The following is a 25,204-nucleotide window of genomic DNA, read 5'->3' as shown; positions in this document are numbered from 1 at the left end:
GTGTTGGGAGACGCGGAAAAAGGAAGTGCCTTTCTCCCTTCTCTAGCCCAGTCACCATTGGATAGACTGTTCTCACGTCCCCTCTTCTTGGGACAGTTATGCAAGAGACTTTCACTGCTTTAATTAACCGGCAATTGTCTACCACGGACGCATCGCCCCCGATCGGGGCGGCAAGGCGGACGAGACAAAGGGGGATCATTTTAATTTCAAATCGTATTCCCTTTAGTAACAAAGCATGAAGTAGACTCATGTTCAGAGGCCCATTGTGGTAACTTCACACAAGGGCCTTTCCCCTCCCTCCCTCCCCACCCCGCCTTCCTGCAGCGGCTTTCCCCATCCAATTAAGCACAACGGGCTCGTAACACTCTTTTAATTGGACACCAGTGCTAAGAGGAGCATCCCAGGGAACCGCGCTGGGTCCCTCGCCAGGACGAGCGACTCGCGGGAGTCTGCAAAGGTCGGGGGCTCAGATCAAATGCTTCCCCAAGGCTTTGAGGATGGAGGTTTTCACTACCAAAGAAGCAGGGAGGATGTGGGGGGGGGGGGAACCAACCTCATCATCTTTTCCCTGTTCCTGATTTGTCCTTAATTAGTTTTCGAGACTGGGGGCTATTGAAGCCAGGATTACAATTTAAAACCTAAGCAGCTCCTTTGATTTATCGCCTTTAGTGGAGGGGGAGAGAACAGATTTTTAATTAAAACAATAAAATAAAATAAAAGAAAATAGGGCCTGATTCCCAGCTGTGCTCAGGCCGCACTGGTAACACCAAGAGGTGGAAATGGCCCTTGGAGAATGCCCCACATGGCCGGGGACGGTGGCATGGCCAGAATCCACTGTGCTGTGGCTATTGTCTGCCCCCCAGGGCCCATAGGGGGCAGAGTCCTGACACCAGGAGCTGGGCAGGATATGAAGAGCACAAAGGGAGCTGAAAGCCACTTGCCTCTAGCACAGGAACAAGGTAACTGGGAATCAGGCGCTTGGTTCTAATTAGGATCCAATTGAGGCCGAGCATTTAGTCGGATGCAGAAAACGATCAGACGTGTATACGGAGGAGGAGACCATCCAGCGTTAGAACGGGAGATAGTTAAACATAAGCCAAAGGTTACAAACCCTCATGCTCCAAGGCATGAGACAACCTCCAACAATCAAGGGTCAGGAAGGAACAGCCCTGGGCACCAAGTTATCCCACCACTGCCCACTAGGGAGAGCGCCTTGCACCTTGCTCTGAAGCAGCTGGTCGCTGGGGAACCGGGCTACCCTGCTAGAGGGCCTGGTCTGACCCAGTGTTGTGATGTTGACCTTCAGCCAGCATTTTTCATCAGGAATAAATTCACCCCCCAAAATAACCAAAGGAATCCAGTGTCTCTGGTGAAATGGCCAGGATGGTTTTCACTGAGTTTTGAAACACCCGTTCCTGGCATTTCCCAACGTGTGTCTCCCCAGATGCGGAGTGGAACCAGGACCGTGTGTAAATAAACACCCCCACCCTGGATTGGCATCCAAACATTCCCCGACATCTGAATTCAAGAGTGACATGAACTGTACGTGGTGTCTCTGGTGCTGGAATCAGCCTGGTAAGTGCTTTACATTCACCCCCTGCCTTACTCCGGATTAACGGCCCTGAGTAAATGAGCCCGAATGCGCAGGGATCCCATTTCTCTCGTGAAATCGGTTAAACCCGTGACCTGTTCGGGGAGGCAAAGAATCAAACCGGAGCTGGAGCCGCTAATTAGCCGCCCCCCTGTGCTGTTTTCCCGGCCCCCCAGGACGGTGCGGTGCCAGCAGGAGCTGGCAGTGCCCGGGGACTAGATTGTCCTTCTCTGCCAGATGGAGGGCGCGTGGGAAGCAGATCCCGGCGGGACGAGCCAGGCTCTCAGAGCAGCTTCTCGTGGAGGGTGTCACAGCACTTCATGGAGGTGAGTGAATTTAGACCCACGGATCCCCCGCTAGATCCGTGTTATCGTCCCCATTCGGCAGGCGCGGGACCAGAGGTGGGGAGTGGCTGACCCCAGGCCCCGGAGCGAGTCGGTGCCAGGGGTAGGACCCAGGAGTCCTGACTGCCTGGACTGTGCTGTAACCACAAGGCCAGGCCTCCTGAATCTGCAACAGCGCGACGGCCGATTCCCGCCCGTTGGGGTGGAGCGCAGCAGCTGACTGTACAGGGACCCCTCACCCACCACTGAGATGCACCCGCCTCTGGGGTGGAGCGCAGCGGCTGATTGTACAGGGACCCCTCACCCACCACTGAGACGCAGCCGCCTCTGGGGTGGAGCGCAGCGGCTGACTGTACGGGGACCCCTCACCCACCACTGAGACGCAGCCGCCTCTGGGGCCCCTCACCCACTTCCACCACCCATGGATCCGGCCCTAGAAATGCTAATGACCGGACTTACCCTGATTTAAGCACAACCTGATTGGATCCTGGCTGCTCGTTATAAGCCTCATTTAAGGGCCATTTGTGTGTCTCTGTGCCGCCAAGAACATCCTCCCAAGGGGAGAGAAAAGCTCAACTCTGCTGTGGGAAACACGGAACTGGCCCAGCCTGGCAAACGCTGACGCCTGGCCCAGCCGAGTCTCCAGGCAGCTGGTTCTGGGTCACTGGGAGGGGCCGGGCGACAGCCAGAGACGGGAATTAACGAGCAGGAGATTTCCCACTGTTTGCTAACAAACTCAATCCGTCGGGTGCCAAGGAACCGCGGGGCCAAGCAGCCAGGCTTTCAGCGGGGACAGATCGGCACGGCAGAGTCGGTATCAGCGCCACTTTGTGCCAGCTGGGGATCTGGCCCCGTTGATTGACTCATTCAAACCTCGTACTTAACCCCAGCTTTCTAGGTTAGAAAAATGTGATTGTGCAGGCACCCCCCTTCTCCATCAGTGAGATGCAGCCACCTCTGGGGAGAGGTGCAGCAGATGGGAGCAGATACTGGACTAGGAATCACTTGCTTCTCCTCTGGATTTGCTGAAGAGGGAAATGCAGGGCAGGATGAAGACCAGTGTGTAGGACTGGAATAGCAAGGGGGGGCTATGGGTCGGGAGTGAGGGGCCCTGGTAATGTTATGGGGGGTGGACGGGCTGGGCTAGCAGAGGGGCTGCGGGTCGGGAGTGAGGGGCACTGGCAGAGCTGGGGGGGGGTTAGGCTGGGATAGCAGAGGGGATGTGGGTCGGGAGTGAGGGGCACCGGCAGGGCCGGGCTAGCAGGGGGCTGCGGGTCGGGAGTGAGGGGCACCGGCAGGGCTGGGCTAGCAGGGGGCTGCGGGTCGGGAGTGAGGGGCACCGGCAGGGCCGGGCTAGCAGGGGGCTGCGGGTCGGGAGTGAGGGGCACAGCCAAAGAGGGTGGAGCCATTTACACAACACCTACCTATTGGCCCCCTCCAGACCCACCAACGAGCTCTCCTGGCTCCGTTCCCTTTGCTTCTTCCCCCTCCCGCTGCTCCCCGAGAGCCCCCACCCGGCTTGTCCCTGTGTCGGGGGCCGGGGGTCCCACCAGGAGTCGGCCCCAAGGGGGAAGCCCAGCTGGTGGACGCGACCAGACAACCAGGGCAGGGCAGGGGCAGGGGTTGGAGCAGCTGCAGGCCTGTCTCTCGGCCAGGCGGGCGCGGGGTCCCTGGGGCCCCTTCCCAGCGGCAGAGGAGAGATGCTCTGTAATAAAGGAGCGAGCGGCGGCGCTGAGCGTGTGGGCGGGGAACGGCTGGTGTGGGCGGCAGGGCTGGTGGGGACGTGATGCCGGGTGTGATGGGGGTGGGAGAGAGTGGGTGTGTTACGAAATGTGTGTGTTTGTGTGTGTGTGATGGGGTGTGCAGATAGCAGTTGTTCTGGAAGAGGGGTGTGTGTGTGTGTGTGTGTGTGTGTGTGTGTGTGTGTGTGTGTGTGAAGGATTTGTTGTGCAGAGAGCAGGTGTGTCAGGCAATGGGTGTGACAGGGTGTGCAGGGAGCAGGTGTCAGGCAATGGGTGTGCAGGGAGCAGGTGTGTCAGGCAATGGGTGTGCGAGGGTATGTGTGGAGCACAGGCGTGTCAGGCAAGGCGTGTGCGAGGGCGTGTGGAGCACAGGTATGTCAGGCGATGCGTGTGTGAGAGGCTGTGTGGAGCACAGGTGTGGCAGGCAATTGGTGTGACAGGGTGTGCGGGGAGCAGGTGTGTCAGGGAAGGGGTGTGCAAGGATGTGTGGAGCACAGGGGTGTCAAGCGATGGGTGTGCAAGGGCATGTGGAGCACAGGGGTGTCAGGCGATTGGTGTGCAAGGGCATGTGGATCACCGGTGTGTCGGGCAAGGGGTGTGCGAGGGTGTGTGGAGCACAGGGGTGTCAGGCGATGGGTGTGCAAGAGTGTGTGGAGCACAGGCGTGTCAGGTAAGGGGTGTGCGAGGGCATGTGGAGCACAGGGGTGTCAGGCGATAGGTGTGCGAGGGCGTGTGGAGCACAGGCGTGTCAGGCGATGGGTGTGTGAGGGCGTGTGAAGCACACCCGTGTCAGGCGATGCGTGTGCCAGGACGTGTGGAGCACAGGGGTGTCAGGGAATGGGTGTGTGGAGCACAGGCGTGTCAGGCAATGGGTGTGCAAGGGCGTGTGGAGCACAGGTGTGTCAGGCAAGGGCTGTGTGAGGGTGTGTGGAGTACAGGGGTGTCAGGTGATGGGTGTGCAAGAGCATGTGGAGCACAGGCGTGTCAGGTAAGGGGTGTGCGAGGGCATGTGGAGCACAGGGTTGTCAGGTGATGGATGTGTGAGGGTGTGTGGAGCACAGGCATGTCAGGCGATGGGTGTGCGAGGGCATGTGGAGCACAGGTGTGTCAGGCGATGGGTGTGTGAGGGCGTGTGAAGCACACCCGTGTCAGGTGATGCGTGTGCCAGGACGTGTGGAGCACAGGGGTGTCAGGTGATGGGTGTGTGAGGGGGTGTGTGGAGCACAGGCGTGGCAGGGAATGGGTGTGTGGAGCACAGGTGTGTCAGGCAATGGGTGTGCAATGGTGTGTGGAGCACAGGTGTGTCAGGCGATGGGTGTGTGAGGGGGTGTGTGGAGCACAGGCGTGGCAGGGAATGGGTGTGTGGAGCACAGGCGTGTCAGGCAATGGGCGTGCAAGGGCGTGTGGAGCACAGGCGTGTATTGGGTGGTGGACATGTTAGGTAGCCGGGTGCAGCCTGTTATAGCTGTCCAGGGTGGACAGACGGACGGACACTCTCGATCTGTCCCCCAGGCCTTTTCCCTGGGATCCCAGCGGGGCCCAGACCCCTACCAGCCCCGACGAGCAAACAGCGTCCTCGACCCAACCCTGCCCTGCCCTGCAGCTGGGGGGCGCCCCCCTCGGGGTACAGCCAACCCCCACAGGCCCTCCTCGACGTGCAGGTATTACAGCCCCCTCACCACGAGTGTTAGTGGGGTCTAGTGGTTAGAGCGGGGGGCTGGGAGCCAGGACTCCTGGGTTCTCTCCCCGGCTCTAGGAGGGGAGTGGGGCCCAGCGGTTAGAACAGAGGACTGGAATTCAGGATGCCTGGGTTCTGTGCACAGTTCTAGGAGGTGAATGGGGCTTAGTGGTTAGAGAGGGGGGGTGTCGGGGTGGGAGCCAGGACTCCTGGGTTCTGTGCCCAGCTCTGGCAGGGGAGTGGGGCCTAGCAGTTAGGGTGCATAACTGGGATGGTGGATTCTGCTTGCCTAAGATCACGTCACAATCCTCAAACCCCGGCCAAGAGCCAGGCCCAGAAGCCAGCCGATCTGACTCCAGCCTCCGCGCGCTAGGCACAGCCAGTATCCTTCTCACCCTTGTCCAGATTGCAAAGCTGAGGCACGCAGTGGGGAGCTGGCCTGCCACGGGCCGCCCAGCGGAAGTGCTGGGGAAAGAACCCCGGCGTCCTGCCCCCCCGCGCCCCCCGGCCCGGGAGAACCGCCGTTTGCTGGCACAAAACACAGTCCCTGGCCCAGACAGCTAAGTCAGAGAAAACCGAGCCACCGCTAGAAACCGGCTGCTCAGGCCCTCAGCTAACATCAACATCCCCTCAGATAGAGAGGAACGCCGCTGACCAGGACTCAGGACACCTGGGTTCTATTGCCGGCTCTGCCACTGAGACGCCAGGTGACCCGGGGCACGTCACTTCCCCACTCCGGGCCTCGGTTTCCTCTCCCGCCCTTTGGCTGCACACACACTGGGCTCCGGGTTTGTCCAGCACCTTGCACCCGGGGGCTCTGATCTCGAGATGGTAGCGTAATGAAAGCAGGGCCAGAGGGGAGCTGGGTTCGACTTCGGGCACTGTCCCAGCCAGGCAGCCTTTGCGACTGCAACTAACTCAACGGTGGCTAGGACAGGAGCTGGGAGGCCACAGCGGGTCCTCGGGGATCGGTTAAGCCAGCAGGTTCCCACTCCCCGGTATAATCTCGGGAAGAATAACCGCGCTTGCAGCCAGCCCATGAGCAACCCGAAGGAAAAGCTACTAACGAGACTGAGACACATAACTGCAATAGTTCTCCCGGGCTGCAAAATGTAGACGGGCGCTAACCCACCCGAGGCGATTTCCCTGCCAGAGCCAGCTCCTCACGGCCCCACGAGGGAGAATTCTTCTTAAAGCAGTAGCGAAACCCAGGCGGTAATTCCTTCCCCGTAAGAGACGCGGACGGTGTAGATTGGAACAACCACCATCCTGGCCAACGACCCAGAAAGCAAAGACATCCAGCTGCCCACACACAATCTGGCCCTTTTCCTGCTTAAAAAAATCGGTTGGGGAAAAAGTTGCATATTTCAAATCTTTCTGTTCAGCGCAAATTTGACTGACGTTGGCTCATTCTCCGGCGGGTTCAGGGGCTGATTTTCACAGAGTTCGGAGACTCCCCCACCTTTCAGGGGTCTTCAGTTGGGCCCCCTCCACGCCAAAAAAACTACTAAGGGTTCTTGAAAATGTACATCTCTGCTAACATGGCTTGCCTCAGTTTCCCCACCTATAAACTGGTGGGTCGTCATGTTTCCCAGAGGCGGGGGAAGTTCACCGCGATTGAGTAGTTAAGGTCTACAAAGCGTGTTGATGATAAAAGGGAAATTAATTTAGGTGCCAATTCACCGACCCATATGGCACTAACTACCAATTAGTATTATCATTTATCCCAGTAGTGCCTAGAGATCCTGGCCCAGATCAGGCCCCCCATTGCGCCAGGCGCTGCCCAGACCCCAACCGAGATCAGGGCCCCATTTCGCCAGGCCCTGCCCAGACCCCGACCGAGATCAGGGCCCCGTCGCGCCGGGTGCTGCCTAGACCTCAACCGAGATCAGGGCCCTGTCGCGCCGGGTGCTGCCCAGACCCTGACCGAGATCAGGGCCCCGTCACGCCAGGCGCTGCCCAGACTCCAACCAAGATCTCAGAACAGATCTCCAAACCTTCACCCCAAAACTCAGAAGGGACCAACCAACCTTGCTCCAAAAATCAAGCTCAACTCCCAACACTCAATGTCCCAACACTTCATGTCAAAATTCAGATCCCCTGGCTCCCAGCACCCCCCGCTCTAAGCACTGGATCCCACTCCCCTGCCAAAGCTGGGAATAGAGGCCAGGAGTCCTGGCTCCCAGTCTCTTGCTCCAACCACTCGACCCCACAAATGGCCACATCTGGAAAAAGAACCCAGGAGTCCTGGTTCCTAGCCCCCTTCTTTAAACACAAGGGTAAGTCAAAAGTGTGTGGGGTGTTCAGACTAGATGTACAATCATGTTAGTTAACTCATGTTAACGGGCAATCAGTTAAAACAGGACCATAAACTCCAGTCTAGATGCCCGCCTGAGTCTGCAGAGAGCCTGAAACGACAGCTCCGAGAGGTGCGAAGATTCCATCGCTCATCCCACCAACCAATCAGAGCCCCCAAAGGCGCTATGAATTGCTACACTGTCAGCAACTCCGAGGGGATCCTGGCTGCTGATTGGCTGGTGGGGAGGCCACATGGTTTTAGAACATTTCTTAACACGAATGCTTAACCATGATCTCCATTCTCTGGTATCCCGCCCCCCCTCCTTCCCTGGGCACGCTCTAATGCCCACAGTAACTCCAGCTGGTGTTTCCGAACCTGCTGAGCCCGGCCAGTGCCTATCACTGCCTGGCAACCGGCACTGGTGGCTGCCTTACACGTAAATAAAATATTTAGGGCTGGGGCTGGAGGGAAGGAACCATCTCCTCCCGGATTTATTAGCCAGCAATCTCTACCAACGCCTGGCCCTTCAAGCAGCTATAAATCCACCGGCTCCGGGTCCCGGCTCCGATTAAACCAAACACTCGGCTAGTTTGCCAAGACAGCCTCTCACAGTAGCCAGCTGTCTGTGATCCAGTTGTTAGTTTTTAAGGAGGAGAGCTGGACAAAAATTGCCATCCAAACCTTTTTTGGTGAAAAATGCAAATTTAGCAACACCAAGACATTCTGCGAACGTCATATCGACTTCGCCAAAGTGTTTGGTTTTTTGGGGGGCGGGAAGGGGGGAAGACACCCAAAACTTCCTCCCAAAATTGAAAGGTTCTATTTTGACATTTTGAATAGGAAACGTTTCGAGTTTTCGATTATAAGTAACTTTTCCTTTTGCAAATACCCTTCTGTTTTAGTTTAAAACACTTCAAAACATTTTAAAATCCTCAAAATTGAAACAAGCCATTTTGTTCAACCCAGAACGGACACATTTTCCATTTGCTGAAAAATTGCATTTTTGGTTCAACATGAAACATTTCCCCCCCCCCAGAATTACCAGTTCTATCACCAGTCCCAAAGTGGCCTCTAAACAGTGGGCTCTGCAGATCCTGATTGAGATCAAGGCCCTGTCACGCCGGGCGCTGCCCAGACCCCAACCGAGATCAGGGCCCTGTCGCACCAGGTGCTGCCCAGACCCCAGCCAAGATCAGGGCCCTGTCATGCCGGGCGCTGCACACACATATAGGCACAGACAGCCCCTGCCCCAAACAGTTGGAACTTGTCCCGGTATAACTCTGTCTGGTCAGGGCGTGATTTCTCACCGATGTCGTTGTACCGGTGCAGGCTGTGTTGGTCAGAGCGTGATGAGATGCGATCGCTGAGCGACGAGCTTTGTGCTGGCCAACGCCCCCAGTGCAGAGCGTAAACCGGTGTAAGCTGTGTCCGCACGAGGAGCGCTTTGCTGGTACGGTATCGTGGGAAAGCCACACCGGCAAAGCCTTCCACGCATAGACCTGGCCTTGCTCCCCTTCCCTATAGCAGCAGAGCGAAAGCAGTACAAGTTTCTAGTGGATACAGGGCTGCAGTAGACAAGACAAATAGTGGGTGGGGAAACTGAGGCACAAAGAGGGGCAGTGAGGGGCCCAAGATTACACAGAGCTGGAATCAGAACCCAGGTGTCCTGGCACCTGCCTGCTGCACCCCACTGACTTGCCCTGAAAGCGCCAATTCTGATCCTCCGGCGTTTTCCTCCCATTTGAGGCCAGCCTGAACGGCCAGAGGTGGAGCAGGGCAAACCTCAGGTGCAAAGAGTGAACGGGGTTTGCTCCCACTCTGCAGAACTAGGGAAACCAAGGAGCAGCGGAAATGGAATTGGATTTGTAAAGTTCTCTCGGTTTTTGGCACTGGAATCGCACAGGTCGGGAGACGGGTTTTGATCTCAGAAAGCCCTTTGACGTGCAGCCCCGCCGAAGAGACAGAGATGATCTTTCTTCCTCCTTCTTCTTTGGACTTGAAGGCCAACCTTGTCCACAGAGCTCAGGGCCCAGATGGCACGTGGCCAGCGCCCACAAGCAGGCCCCAGCGTGCCCAGCTCTTTAGAAAATCTGGCCCAGTCCCTTGGTGCCTAGCTGGAGGGTCGTGCTATGGGGTATTCCTGCCTGCAGAGCAGCGTATAGACAGCTCAGGCCAGGCTGCTGGCGGTTAGAGCAGCCGCCGGGGTCGCTCTAAGGCCACACACGCAAAACTGTTCCTCGCAAAGATTGCAGAAAAGCCCAGGAAACGCAGCCCAACCCCCTTCCCCGCATCTTAAGGGAAATGCAAGGTCTCCTAATGAGGCAACCCAAATCCCATTGGACATCCGCAGGCCCAGATCTCATCAGCCAGCGAAGATGGGGGGAAGTGACCAGCCTTTAGAAGGACGAGCCCCACGGTAATGAATTTGACTCCATTTCATTTCTGCAAACAAATGGAACCAAATTTTGTCTGCAAAGTCGCCTCTCTCCCTCCCTCTCTCTCTCCCCTAATCCAGGAAGGAGGAACAGAGTCATTAATAAAACAGCCTGTCAGCACCTCCATAATACCAGGCATTAAAAATTCACAAGCGCCTTTTCCCCTCCGGCTCGCCGTCTCCGCGGTGAGTAATGCCAATCGAAAGGTGAGAGTGGGGGCAGGGGTGGGGAAACGGGATGGAATGAAATGAAAAGGAGCCGTCCGGTGCTGGGGGGATTTTCTGTAGGGTGGGAGGACGCCGGACAAGGGAGGCGGGGTGGGGGATTGTGATCCACATGCCCAAAACAGCCGCTGTAACTCCAATGGATGGGGAGGCTGGTTAGATAAAGGGGCTGGCTCGGCAGAGCTAATACATACATCGCCAGTTATTGCCCAGTGGATCAGACTCTCAGTCCATCTAATGCCATATGCTTTGGAGGAAAGTGCCAGCCCCCCCGCCCACCGGGCCATTATGGAATAACCCGCCCTCAGGGAAAGACCTTCCTGACCCCAAGAGTTAGAGGTTGCTTTTGCCCTGAAGCATGAAGGTTACCACGCTTTCACGTGTCGAAAGGCACGAACGGCTGTTTTGCCCAGATTGATTTTTCCTGCCTCTGATGGAGGAGGGGGGAGAGGACTGAAGCAATGCTAAGAAAGTCCCGGAAAACCTCTCTTGGAAATCACGGAGCCTGAAGAGAAGGGTGAAAAAAAAACAAAAACCCACAAGCAGCAATCAGAAATGTCAGCGACTGTGCTATTTGGATGCCAGATTTGATGAAGGGTTTGCAAGACGTGCACGCAATAATACATCAAGGGAGAGGATTAATTGCTGCACTGAGCGGCAGGAGGAGAATTACCAGCCGCCCCCCGCACCCACCCCGTCTACTGGCAACGAGACCATCAGGCGGGTGGGAATGCCGTGTAGTAGTTGGAATGGGGCAGTGAGAGGGAGGAGGGTCTAGTGGTTATAGCAAGGGAAGGGACCTGGGATCTGGGCTCTCGGGGGTACCGGAGCAGGGGGCTGGGAGTCAGGACTCCTGGGTTCTATTCCCAGTTCAGAGTGGGGCTGACAGGGGGACCGCAGTGGAGACTGTGAGTCAGGACTCCTGGGTTCTCCTCTCGTGGTGGGGCTCCCTCATCTGCAGCCAGGGAGGAGCAGGAAATCTCATGCCATGAGCTCAGCTCTCAGCTGTGTTCTCACGAGGCCGGCAGGTGCAGGCGGATCAGCAATCCTCGGAAGCTGCTAACGCTGAGCAAACACACAGGGCGAGGAGGTGGAGAAAGGTCCTTAGAGACAGGACAGGCAGGAGCTGGATGCTAAAGGGACAATTCCTCTGTTCAACAGCAAATGTACCATGCACAGAGAGTGGTTAGAGCAGGGGACGGGCTGTCAGGACTCCTGGGTTCCATTGTCCGCTCGGAGGAGGGGAGTGGGGTCTGGTGGTTAGAACAGGGGACTGGCTGTCAGGACTCCTGGGTTCCATTGTCCGCTCGGAGGAGGGGAGCGGGGTTTGGTGGTTAGAGCAGGGGACTGGCTGTCAGGACTCCTGGGTTCCATTGTCCGCTCGGAGGAGGGGAGCGGGGTCTGGTGGTTAGAGCAGGGGACTGGCTGTCAGGACTCCTGGTTCCATTGTCCACTCGGAGGAGGGGAGCGGGGTCTGGTGGTTAGAGCAGGGGACTGGCTGTCAGGACTCCTGGTTCCATTGTCCACTCGGAGGAGGGGCGTGGGGTCTGGTGGTTAGAGCTGGGGACTGGCTGTCAGGACTCCTGGGTTCCATTGTCCGCTCGGAGGAGGGGAGTGGGGTCTGGTGGTTAGAGCAGGGGACTGGCTGTCAGGGCTCCTGGGTTCTCTTTTCAGCTCGGGGAGAGAGCGTGATCTAGGGATTAGAAGGCGGGACTAGGCGGCAGGATGCCTGGGTTCTCTTCCCGGGCTCGGGGAATTTGGTCCTGTGGCCTTTAATGGAGTTAATGTTGATTCAGAGCAGCCGAGGATCTGACCCTCTTTTCGGCAAGCCTGGGACTTAAGAACCAGCCCGACGCCCTTTGATCCGACTCCCACCTCCTGTGAAAACAGCAACTCCCCCTAAGTGCCCGCTGCCGCATTTTGACTCTGCTGAAATCTAGCCGCGCTGCTGGGTGCAGGGCACCTCGGCCTTGTACGCAGATTTGCCCAGGCACATCCACACGTGTCTCTTCTGGCCTGTGCTCTGAGGCGGCTCCGCAGGCCGCGGGACAAGGCCAGGTTCGGTGCGGGCACCCAGGGAGCTGTTTGAAATAACTCCGCCCGGAGACCGACCTTTCCCAGCCAGAGGGGTTGTACAGGGCTCAGGCTGTTTGGTTTCTCAAACGGCGGGTTGAGGGGGACTTGATTACAGCACAGAAGCACCCCAGGGTTTCTTAATCTAGCGAAGACCAGCCGGACAGGAAAGGCAGACAAATCCCAATTAGAAACCAGGCACGGATCTGTACGTATCTGGCTTAGCCAGTCCCGACTGTGTCTGTTCTGGGAGCCAGGGGCCAGTGAGGCGGCTAAAAGCAAGGCCCTAACCCGCCGGACACCAGGTCTCGGGGTGACTGATCAGTCCACGCGCTTCTCCAGCTGTGAGGACGAGTCAGCACCAGAGACAGACGCTGCATTTCCTCGCCGTGCTGGTCTTTCCCCTGCTGCTCGATGCGTCTTTGTCTGGTTTTGTCTTCTGGGAAACAGGATCAGAGCTTCAACAGCATGAGCGACAACAGCCGCCTGCACCTGTCTCACTGACGTCTTCTCCCTTCCCCAAAAAGGACAATTATAATGGCGAGGACCTTTAATGCCAGCTGAACGGCAATCAGCCGGGGCGGGGCCTTATCAAATCTCTCTGCAGCTGAACAGAACAAGGTTCCGTCGTTGGAATGAAACTCTGACTTAATACTCTCGATTTCAAACGCTTTCGCCGCTTTTCCGTCTTTTTTGGTAGTATTACGAAAAGGTTAGAAAGACTTTTAATGGGGCTGTTGCCCTGGGACGAAGTAGCCAAGGTTTCTGTATTCAAAACCCCACCCTCGTCTGAGGATTCGCATGGGACAGCGACGGGGTCATGTTGACACCCTCTGGGGCGGTTTATTCCCTGGAAGTTAACACAACTCCTTGTGACTTCTGGCTCCACAAACGCTAGCCTCTACCACTTGAGCTGAAGGCCCATAGCCATTAGCAGGGAGGCAGAGGAAGACAATTTCTGATGTGCTCCAAGCACTAGAGCGGGGATAAAGTGCGACAGAGCATGTTGTTATTCTTGATTATTTGAACTACCGTAGTGCCTGGGACCCCACTGCGCCAGGCGCTGTACGTTTTTATTGCTATTCGGTGTATTACAGTAGCACCGTGTCACGGAGTCCCCGGGAGATGCTCTGGAACTGCTCCCCACAAAGCCAGTCAGGACTCTGGGGAGCCTCCTCTCCCTCGGAGCAGACTGTCTTCAGGGCAAGAATCCTACACGGCTTCACCTCCTGGGTCTGACCTTGGAGCATTCAGCATATGCCCCTCCGTGCGCTTCCCACAGCGAATCCGCCCCGGCGGGGTCCTGGGGAAGCCACAGGGTCCTGCACCCCCCACTTCGCAGTCAGACGTGACTCTCAGCCAGCCAGTAACACAGAGGTTTATTAGATGACAGGAACAGGGTCTAAAACAAAGCTTGTAGGTACAGCGAACGCGACCCCTCAGCCGGGTCCATTCTGGGGTTCAGAGAGCCAGACACCCACGTCTGCCCTCACTCCTAGTCCCCAGGTAGCTCCAACTCTGAAACCCCCTCCAGCCCCTCCTTCTCTGGGCTTTGTCTCTTTCCTGGGCCAGGAGGTCACCTGATCTCTTTGTTCACCTTTAGCTATTACCTTGCAGGGGGGGAAGGGGCCCTGGCCATTTGTTGCCAGGGAGACAGAGTGTCAGTGATTTGTGCACACTGGCCTTTCCCCACCACCTAGAGACTTCAGAAATACATAAGGGAAACTGAGGCACCCACACAGTATTCAGAGGAAACTTCGTCACACACCAGGGTGCCCCAATCATGGGCCAAGTCCCCATTGTGCAAGGCACTGAACAAAACCAGAACTAAGAGAAGATCCCTGCCCCAATCACACCCTTATCCCCATTTCACAGATGGGGAAACTGAGTCACCGAGCCGCTTGCCCAAGACTATTCTGGGAATAAAGGTAAGTGGGAGCTGAGGTCAAGGCTCCGAATCCAGAACCACCAGGCTCCCAGGCCAGCGCTCAGCAGACCGTGTGGAAAAGAGTCCATCGAAAACGGCTTGTTTTTGTCCTCAAACATCTGTGTTTTCACTGAAGAGTTTTAAAGCTCGAAACCCGCACAATTGCAATGAAAGCGCTGGAAATTTCCCAAGTGGAAATTTTAAGCGGAGACGGAAAAAATGATCAGTTTGGTCAAAAAACTTCCATTCGGGAGAAACAATAAATCTCTCGTCAGTCAGCGCTAATGCTCCGGCCTCCGCACGGCCTGGGCGTATTGTGCCCGATAGATCCTCCGCTGTGCGCGGGGAGAGATACATCACAGCAAGGCCGGCCGGCCTCGGGCAGGGGGCGCGTGGGAACAAGGCACAGCAGGAGGTGATCAAACCAAGGAAAACCTTGGGGCGCTTCGTGCCAATCAGATCGGCTAGAATCGGCTTCCCCGGAGCTAGGAACTGGGCCCTGGGCGGGCGGGCCTAGTCGTTACCTGTTTGTTTGAGTTTGCCTTCAGCACACTGGGGACCCCGGCCAGAGGCACTGAGGCAGAGATGGGCTTGATCTGCAAAGCTCAGAGCCGGACCTGAGACAGGAGCCACCCCTAACCCTAGGCTGCGAGCTGGGCGCCCCTTGCCCCCCACTTGCCTTTGAGAGACAACAACGGCTCGCCCCAGAGGCAGCCACGGCCGGCTCTTGGCTCTGTCAGCTGCCGTCAAAGGGCGAGAGACCAGCAGATCCGAGTCGGAAAGCGTCAGTTTCTGGCCCTGAGCTCAGCTGATCCCGGCTGGGAGCGCGGCCGCTGGGCCGCAGATAAATGCTCCCCACCTGCTGCGGTGCGGCACCGGACAGCGGGTGCCAGCGGGCGAGCAGGGCACAGGCGCTGAAGAAATGCCACCGGCGGGGTTAGGTTTGCACCGTCGTCGCTTCTCGGCGAGCTGGTGCAAACAGCTCTTTGCCTTTCTCCTTCGCCCTAGCGCCAGGCCTTGGAGCCAAATCACTGCCTGGGCCGGAGTTTGGGTCACCAGCCCTGATGCAGGGGGCTGCCCGAGCACCACTGGGAACCGCCTCCGTTCCCGGACCGGTGCGACTTGTTGGACTAAGAATCTACCCAGCCTCTGCACGGCTGATTTTTCCTCCAGCAGGAAATGGACCTGTAATCTGCTACCTCCTGCTCCAGGCCAGGAGGACACACGCTTTGAGATTGCCCCAGATCTCACCCCGCCTGGGAGCCTGGTGATGCAGCCCCCTCCTTCTGTTTGGAGAAGCGTAACCTCGGCACCCCTCCAGAGCCTCCCACCTTCCCTGCCCACGCAGCTCGGGGCTCGCCAGCTCCCGAGTATATTAACAACTCGTTAATTTCTTGGCTTGTCAGTAGGGCCAGATGAGGCGGGGCTGATGAACCGGGGGCCTGCAGGACCATCAACCTGGGAAATCAATAGCAATTTCTTGGACTCGCTGAGGCTGCACCGACCAGCTGATTCCAGACGGTGAGGGACCCGGAGAACGGGGGAGCTTCGCGGGCCATGGGGCAGCCTGACTTCACACCCGCTAAAAAGGGCACCCCCAGGTTTGTAGCACCGTCCGCTGCCCACCAGCCCGGCTCCCAGAGTGACTTGGACAGCTGGGGGCAGAGCGGATTGGTGGGTTCTGCACAGAGCATGCTAAACGGGGTTAGGCCTGGTAGGTACCTGCCTGGGAGACCGCTGTCAAAGTCGCAGGGTGTCGTTTGCAAAGGGGAAGCCGCTTTGCCATCTTCTCTCCAGTGCGGGTGCACAAGCAGGGAAGTCCCCGATGGATCGATAACTATTTGCTATGGCACGACAGCCTGCACACAGGGAGGCTTGTAGGGCACCGAGGGAGGTGGGATCATGCGGGCACAAGACAGACCGGTAGGACGCAGGGCAACACGCGGGCTGGGCTCTGGCTAGGTGGCCTCATGGTGCTCTGGGGTTCAGGGGGTCCCGACCTCCACTGCTCTGCAAAGTGGGGACGAAATGCTCCCGCGGCGCCATCACCTCACCCCCTGGGGAAACTGAGGCACCGAGCTGAGACGCGCCTTGTCCCAAGCAAGTCTGTGACGCGGCCTGGAAGAGAACTCCATCTGTTAGTCCCATGCCTGAACCACAAGCCCTTTCCTCCTGCGGCCTTTTCCGTCCCGTTTCTATCATTCGCCCACACAAACGAGGCCTTTTCTTTGTTGGCAGCCGCGGCAGAGATAGGGCAAAGAGCGAGTCCAACGCTGACGCTCAGCCTAGACAACGGCCCGCCCCGGGCAGAGAGGACGCCCCTCAGAGCAGCTGTTACTGTTAGCTACGTGGATCGGGGGGGACATCGGAGGCTCCAGATGTCCAGCCGGGCAGCACAACGTAGCATTTTAAGGATGCCCGATCTCCGCTTTTGGGGACATTCCCCCCCACCCCCGTTTGTGGGTGGTATGGAACAGCACTTATGCGTCCTTATGCATCACCGCCCTTTCCAAACCCTCTTACAGAGAAAGGCTACACTCCTGGTACTAGATCCAACGTAAGAGAACGTTGCCTTTCAAACTAGCCGCTCCCGACCCCACCTAAAACGTTTCTGCCGTCGCTCTACAATGAAAAATAAATTTCATTCCAAACAAGAGCAGGAACGCGTCAGCAAGGTATAACGAAGTGGGGGGGTTTCTTGTTTTCGGTGGAGTTTCAATGGTTTGCATGCGGAGGGGGTGGGACTCAGTTTCCCTGGGTGTTACTGGTTTAACGAGGTGAGGGGAGAGGGAGTGTGTTTTGCAGAGGACCGGAGAGAGGACGTGGGGACCCAGCCGATGGCCTGGAGGATGGAGACCCCAGCGACCGGTGACCTGGCGACCTGGTGACCCGGAGGCCCCGCTGAGGAGACGCAGCCGGTTCTGGCCAGTGGGCGGACAATGGGCTGCAGAGTGAGGACCCAGTGACCGAACCAGCCGGTTCCAGCCAGAGGACAGAAGGGAGGAGAGGAGGCTCCGGTTTACGACCCTGTTTACCTGGAGACAAGACAATGGACAGAGGCGGGGCCTGGGGCCGGTGATCTCAGATGCCCAGCTGGGAGCAGGGGGGCTCTGGGCTGGAGAGGGGGAGCAGGCAGAGCCCACCTGGTTGCAGAGAGACTGGGATGTGCTGGGCTGAGGGAGGCCAGGCCTGAGGCCCTGAGAGTTTCCTGTGCTGTGTTCAACTCTCAATAAACCCTCCTGTTTCATGCTGGCTGAGAGTCACTCTGGTCTAGAGAACAGGGCTGCATCAACCCCTTCGGGGGTGGAGGCCCCGGGGGTCCAGAGCGAGGGGACTCCCTGAGGGGGCCCATGGCAGAGACAGGTGTGCTAAGGCTCAGAGAGGTGCGGCTCCAGGAGGTGGAGGGGCCTGACCCTGAGAGAGAGTGGACCCCGGAGAAGGGCTGTCGCACTGAAAGGGGCACCCCCCACAGCCCGCACGGGGCCAGGAGTGGGCAAGATCCGTGAGTCTGTGACACAAGGGTATTAATTATGCCGTTAAAAGTTCATTTAAAAAGGCGTTCCTCAAATCGGCACTACGCACATGGCGTTGGTTTTTCTCGGCAGCCATCCAGGTTTTTGCACTGGTGGGAGCGGTGGGATGAGCGAGCAGGCTGGGACACTGGCATCGGCGCGATGGTAGAATTCTTTAAAGCAGGAAATAGCTAGTTAAAAAAGAAGGCTTTAGGGAACGGGGATGCTGTGATTATTGTTCCTTATTTTTATTAGGGTAACTCCTAGGAACCCCAGGCCCGCACAGTGCTAGGCGCTGTACATTTTTATTGCTGTTAGGTGTATTATAGTAGTGCCTGAGAGCCCACTATGAACCAGGTGCTGTGTATACCCACAATGGAAAGTCCCTTCCCCAAAGAGCTTCTGGTCTAAGGCCTTGTCTACACTAGACAGGGTCTGGGGTATAGCTATACCGGCGCGGTTGCCAGCGTATTCCTGGAGGTTTCATCACATTACATGATCTTTAATTAAAGATTCATCTTTAGTTCCTGGAGGGTTGGCAACCCTATATCCCGTCCGAGCTCTTCAAGTGGGGACAGACCTTCTATTGGCACAAGTGTGCTTTCCTGGCACGGCGTAGTGCAGCTCCCCGAACAGAATCCGCAACCCGGCAGAAGGACTTTTGACTGCTGTAATTGCATCGGTAATTGCCTGGGGCTTTTGCTGGTATAAACACGTTGTCAAAAACCATCACCCTCCTAAATGGACATTCTCCTCCTGGCAAGAGAGTCGGGCACAGAGCGAGGCCGCGGAGCGGAGAAGAGGCGACAGCCGGAGACTGACAGGCAGATGTGGGAGCACGGGGAGATGATGATTTTGTCTCCGATTTATGTTCTAATGTGCGAAATCCACAAATTAGCCTCATTTGTATTCCAGTAGCACCTAGAGCCCTGGACTGAGATCAGGACCCTGTAGTCCTGGGCGCTGCACAGATCCACCCCAGACTGAGATCGGGGGCCCCCCCTAGGCTGGGCGCTGCACAGACCCCCCCCAGACTGAGATCGGGGCCCCCCCAGGCCGTGCACCACACAGACCCCCCCCCAGACTGAGATCGGGGCCCCCCGGGCCGGGCGCTGCACAGATACAAGCGAGAGCCCCAGCCCCAGGCCCAGAGAGTTCCCAACCTGTGCACCTGGAAGAAGGCTGGTTCTCCCCATGTTACAAGCCAGAGCCAGAAAGCGATCTGCTCGAGCTCCCAGAGTAAGTCTGTGGCAGTTCCAGGGCTCCCAGCTCGGCCCGGGGCCAGCCCACCCCGCGGGAGCAGGCCGGTTCCACCCAGCGCAGACAGCAGTGACCTGGGGGCGCTCTGGCCACCTGCACGGCATGACAAGCTCTCACGGAGCCGGCCGAAAAGCTGGGAGCCGTAACAATACAGTGGAAGCTCAGAGGAGAACTGGGTGTTTTCCCGGCTCAGACAGCAAAGGCAGACTCCAGCTAATGCCACCGAGCAGGTCTCCCAGCCCACCGTAGCTTGGTTCTCCTGCCTTCGCCCTCTCAGCTCGGGTCCTGAGCGGCTGCTAAGCGGCTTCTGTTAGAGCCACGTATTTCACAGCCCTGGGAATCTCCCCCGCCCCAGCCCCGATTCCTGCTGCAAACCCAAAACCTCTTGGGGGAACAAGGGCGCTCTGGGTTTCTTTAGGGCACGGGGAACGGAGGGGTCCCAGCCATTTGCACAATATGGCTCTCAGGACAGAGATCACTATACACACGACTCCCTCGATCGTCACACCTGCTGCATCCTGGAACTTCATGGCGCGAGTGGGGACTGAACCCAGATCTAGCCCTTCTCCAAAAGCTCAGCCCCCTGCCACCTGAGCTAATGGCAAATCACCCCTCGCTTTGGCAGTATAGGGCATATGACACACACATGAGAAGTTCCCATTCCCCCCAGCAGAGAGCAATAGTACTAGCCAGCGCAGTGCAATGCTTTTTCTTCTCTTATCAAAGACGAGGGGAGCAGGAAATTGGCCCTGGTGCCAGGGGACGAGTATTTACAGCTGATGCCCCTCCCCCCACTCCCCAGAGTCACCACAGAGCCATACAGAAGAGGTGGCCTTTAAAGAGCTAGAATATGAAGGGCCCGATTCTCTATAGCTCAGCGTCTCCGTCAGGCGCCGCGCCCAGCAGAAAGCGGGGCTAGATCTGAATTTCCACCCACCTTCCACCGTCCAGAACACCCACAGCCTCAATAACTCGGACTACAAGCAGGCAAGCCCACGGCCTTGTCTGCACTGAAGATTTGCCCCAATTCCAGCCACTGGTGGCAAACCCCACTTCTGGCCCAGGTCTTGGCTTTCCACCGTGGCTGGCCACTGATGGGTGGCACCTCAGTATGGCCAGCCCCCACGCCTTCAACAATCATCAGATTAAATATATATATATATATTGTTTGGGGTTTTTTTTCCACCTTCTGCGTTTAGGGCCAGTGGGGGGGGGCTGCATTTTCCAGTATTTCTCCCCAACCAAGAGGGTTAGACACTTACTTTTTTAAACTTTTTCACAATAATGAAAGCCAAGATTCTCAGCTAATCCCAGGACTCCGGGAGCTGGGGCTTGATGCGCACCCGCATGCAGGCACACCCTCACCAGGCTGCTATGCTGGGTGCGTCTCCAGGCCGTGGCGAGGCTAACAAGAGGGGCCGACGGTTCGTACTTACACTGTCTCGTCGTCCTTGAATTCCAGCTCCCCACAGGCGTCTTCGTAGTCGATGCCCGCTCCGCGAGCCGTCCCCTCCACTGTCCGGTAGGGGACGATCACCGTCCCCCGCGCCCCAGAGCTCCGCACCACCTTCACTTCCATGGTGCCCTGGCACTCGCTGACACGCAACAGCTTGTCCTGGAAGGTGAAGATGCCGGCGTGGTCGTCGTCCAGGATGGTGACGGTAGCGATCAGCGGGGCCACCAGACGCCCCGTGGGGTGATCGGCCGAGTCGGACTCGAACATGCCCTCGGCGTCCCCCACCCGCAAGTTGAGCAGGCGGACGAAAAAGTGCTCGTCTTCCTCGAAGATATCGTCGTCGATGATGCCAATCTTCAGCTCCTTCTGCGTCTCGCCCGGCTTGAAGATCAGCGTCCCCTCGCTATATTCGTAGTCGGAGCCCGCCTTGGCCGAGCCGTCCTCCGTCTTGTAGTCCACGTAGAAGGTGTGGTTGCCCTCCCCACCCTGCTGGCAGGCCACGGTCAGCGTGACCGAGCCGCAGTTCTCCAGGCAGTGGTACAGGCAGGGCTCGAAGAAGATCTTGCTGTAGTTCTCCTCCTCGGCCTCCGACGGCGCCTCCAGAAGGTTGGACGACTTCTTGGAGAATTCCGAGACGTGTTTCTTCAGGATGTTCCCAGCCCCGGTCATCATGCGGGTGGCTTGGATGCGGTAGAAAGCTCGGCTCTTCTGTTGGTGCAGCAGGGCGTAGTAGTTGGCCATCTCCACCAGCTGCTCCAGCTCTTTGTCCGGGTGCTTCTGCTTGAGGTCCTTGAGAATCTGGATCACCTCCTTGCGGCTCTCGTCCAGTTCCTTCTCCTCTTGGGTGGAGGAGGCCAGGGCCGGGGACGCGGAAGCCGCCCCGTCCATGAAGACGTTCTCCCGGTGGTCATTGGCCAGGAAGCTGCCATCCATCTCGATGTCTTTGGGGAACTCCCCTTCGGTGCCGATGATGATGCCGCTCCGCGGGTCGGCGCGGTACCTCTTGTAGACGTACTTGTAGAAGAAGAGCCGCTTGTCGGCGATCCAGGCGAAGACCACGCAGACCGGGAAGAAGACGAGCGTCAGCAGAGCTTCCCAGACCTGCACCACGCCCGGGGAGATGACCGCTAGGATCAGATAGAGCCAGATGTAGGCGAAGATGCTCCAGGAGGCCGTGACGAAGAAGACCCGCAGGTGTTTGATCTTGCGGCTCTCCCCGGCGGGGATGACGTAAACGCAGATGGCGATCACCACGAACATGTTGAAGGCGGCGCTGCCCACAATGGTGCCGGGCCCCAGCTCCCCAGCTTGGAAGTTGTGCCCACACACCTCGATGACAGAGAGCAGGATCTCGGGTGCGGAGGAGCCCAGCGCCATCAGGGTCAGGTTGGAGACCGTCTCGTTCCAGATCCGCACTGTTCCAATGCTGGTCTCGCCGTTGGCCTTGGTGACGGTGATTTCCTTCTCCTTGGAGGTGATGACCTCGATGGAGGCCATGAAGCGGTCGGCGATGATGGAGACCCCCAGGAACATGTACATCATGGCCACGAAGTAGACAATGGCCCGAGCAGCTTTGTCGCCGAAGGAGGGGTTGTCCGGTTGCCACACGGGCAGCAGCACCCCCGGATGGCACGTGTTGGACCCTTGGCAGCTCACGTTGCTTTCCGGCACCGTCTCCAAGGCTCCCGCCTGGGAGAAGTTGTCAGCCAGGAGGACGGACGCCAGCAGAGCCTGGGTGAGGAATCGGGGCAGGGGCTGCCATGCCGGCGCCATGATCCCGGGCGGTTCGGTCTGGCTGCCAGACCCGGCGGGATCTAGAGGAGAGAACGAGAGAGACTTGTGATGGCGCTCCAAGCTCATGCCTTGCCAGGGCTCTCTGAGGCACTTTGCCCTCCCAGAGCTGGGATAGAACCCAGGAGTCCTGGCTCCCAGCCCCCCCCTGCTCTAACCACTAGACCCCACTCCCCTCCCAGAGCTGGGGAGAGAACCCAGGAGTCCTGGCTCCCAGCCCCCCCCTTCTCTAACCACTAGACCCCACTCCCCTCCCCGTGCTGGGGATAGAACCCAGGAGTCCTGGCTCCCAGCCCCCCCTGCTCTAACCACTAGACCCCACTCCCCTCCCCGTGCTGGGGATAGAACCCAGGAGTCCTGGCTCCCAGCCCCCCCCTGCTCTAACCACTAGACCCCACTCCCCTCCCAGAGCTGGGGAGAGAACCCAGGAGTCCTGGCTCCCAGCCCTCCCTGCTCTAACCACTAGACCCCACTCCCCTCCCCCTGCTGGGATGGAGCCCAGGAGTCCTGGCTCCCAGCCCCCCCTGCTCTAACCACTAGACCCCACTCCTCTCCCCGTGCTGGGATGGATTGCGCCAGGCTCCTACACAAACCAACCGGCTCCCTCCCCCTCACCCTTCAGCCCCGCGCTCTGCTCACTGCGTCTCTCAGACCAGCTGCGAGTCGCTGGTACGCGACAGATGGACCCCCCCAAACACAACCTACGAGCTCGGCTCCGCGTCGCAGCCTTCCGGGCTCCGCGTCGCTATTTTTATTCCTTCTTCCTGTTCCCAACACTTCTCCACAGCTCGCTGCCCGGGGCTCGGGATTTCACCGCACCGCAGGTGCCACCCTGGCAGGTCGGACTCAACAGGGCCAACAACCGCTTCTCCTGGCCCTTTACCGGGGCGAGCTCCCCTGGGCTCGGCCCCCTGCGATCCCAGCCCTGCGCTCCTCCCAGTCACGCAGCTGCCCGCTACCCGGAGCCACCTTCAAAGCAGTTTTCCCTTCGTTAGCCCCGGCGGGAGGGACGTGGCCCCGGCGGGAGGGACGTGGCCCCGGTCCCGGCCAGCACGGCAGGATCGTGGCCTCTCCAGAAATGAGCCCCCGTGAAACAAGCATGGCTCGGCACCTGCGTTCTCCCGGGCCCAACCCTTCCCTCAACAGGGCAGAGCATCCGGCGGAGATTGTGACCGTCCCCACCATCGACAGGCCCGGCCGCCCCAAGGCACCGCGTGCGTAATGCCCGAGCTAAAGGAGGACGCCTCTTAACCAGCGGCAGCAGTAGGCTGGTATCCTCTCCATGGCCCAGCCGCTGGAGGAGGAGAAGACACACGCCCACACCGTTTTGTACACACACACAGCCTACACATGCACACGGCTTGGTACACGAACACACACAGAGTGTGCACAAGCACACACATCCCCCCACTAGGCTATACACACACACACACACACGGCTCGCAGCCCAGACACTCCTTTGGCCGCCGCTCGGGAACAGCGGGACTAGCCAGGCGAAGGGCGGATTAGCCCTGGACACAGAGGCGCGCCGGCCTTCCCTTGATTGGGTCATCCCAGAGAACAGTGGGGGGGGGGGGGGGCTGGGGGGGACGACTCGGATAAGCCGCTTACTCCCAGGGCGTGACACTAGCGAAATGATGTAAAATCAGGCCGGTGGGAGACACTGGTTTTTACGTGACTTTCTTAATAAGAGATCATCTGTGTCTCCGGCTGCTGCCAGCAACGGGTCTACATCCGGGGAGGGGAGTGGGGGGGGTAGAAGGACAGGAGACCCCCAAGCTACGGGGGTCCCCCAGTCTTCCCCCTCTCCCGCACCTACAGTGGGATGCACTCGGAGCGGGAGGCAGAGGGCTCCCAGGGCTGGCGGGCAGCGGGGGAAGCGGGCAGGAGCGCACGAGTGTTTCCAAGCCCCCAGGGACTGGCGACCGGGGCCCCGGGGGAGCCCCACGACTTTGCGGCGGTGAGCAGAGCTTGCCGTCTCCCCCGCCTGCCAGGCACCCCGAGATCCCCGGCGCGTGGCTCTTTGCGCCCCAAATCCCGGCATAGTTGGGGTCTCCTGCCAGCCCAACACGAGTGGCTGAGCCGGGGAGGGCAGCGCGTCCCAGCGATCCCAGCCAGCGGCCAGCGGCGCGTCCGTGGCTTCGGGGTCCCGGCCCCTCGGAGGAGCTGACGGAGCCGGTTCGTTCAGCCGGAAGGACCTCAGTAAACCCACAGGCCTCGTTAGCACAGGCGAGATGGGAACTCCTGGGTGACGCGAACGAGGCCATGCCAGCCACACGCCAGCCGAGGAGGATGACCAGATGTCCCGATTTTACAGGGACAGTCCTGCTATCCAGGGTTTTGTCTTATATAGACACCAATTACCCCCCACCCCCGTCCCGATTTGTCACACTTGCTATCCGGTCACCTTACAGCCGAGCCCGGGGCCCACACCACGGTCACCGTGCGCGGCTGGTATGGAGACGGTGGCACCGATCCGGATGGGGGTTTGTTGTAAATAAGCAGAGCAGAGCACAAGGCTGTTAGAGGGGGCTCGAACCAGGGCTTCTGTCCAGGAGGAGGGCAAGGCTGGGAGCCAGGACTCCTGGGTTCTCTCCCCGGCTCTGGGAGGGGCGTGAGGTTTAGTGGTTAGAGCAGAGGGGGCTGGGAGTCAGGATTCCTGGGTTCTTGTCCCAGCTCTGGGAGGGGAGTGAGGTCTAGTGATAAGAGCAGGGGGGCTGGGAGCCAGGACTCCTGGGTTCTATTCCCAGGTCTACCCCTAAACCACTGTCTGCACCAATCATACCTCGGCGTCCCCGCCCGTCTCACCCCGACCCCTTACCAGCACTGCTGGAAACATCAGGATCATCTGTCACCTGGGCAACCTGCCTCC

General features: G+C 58.5%; 1 protein-coding gene across 1 annotated transcript in view; it reads right to left on the bottom strand.

Annotated features, from left to right (window-relative positions):
- The window catches only part of SLC8A2 (solute carrier family 8 member A2), a 61,389-nt gene extending 38,908 nt beyond the window's left edge, over positions 1 to 22,481 (bottom strand). Inside the window, exon 1 of the mRNA XM_008175045.3 lies at positions 20,522 to 22,481. Coding sequence (XP_008173267.2) covers positions 20,522 to 22,401 — 1,880 coding nt within the window. The 5' untranslated portion in view covers positions 22,402 to 22,481. The remainder of the gene's footprint in view (positions 1 to 20,521) is intronic.
- Between the last annotated feature and the right edge of the window lie 2,723 nt (positions 22,482 to 25,204).

This window comes from Chrysemys picta, chromosome 17, assembly GCF_011386835.1.
Source record: "Chrysemys picta bellii isolate R12L10 chromosome 17, ASM1138683v2, whole genome shotgun sequence".
Classification (NCBI taxonomy): Eukaryota; Metazoa; Chordata; order Testudines; family Emydidae; genus Chrysemys; species Chrysemys picta.
Note: the sequence above shows the minus strand (reverse complement) of the source record. Positions and strands in the feature narration are given on the sequence as shown.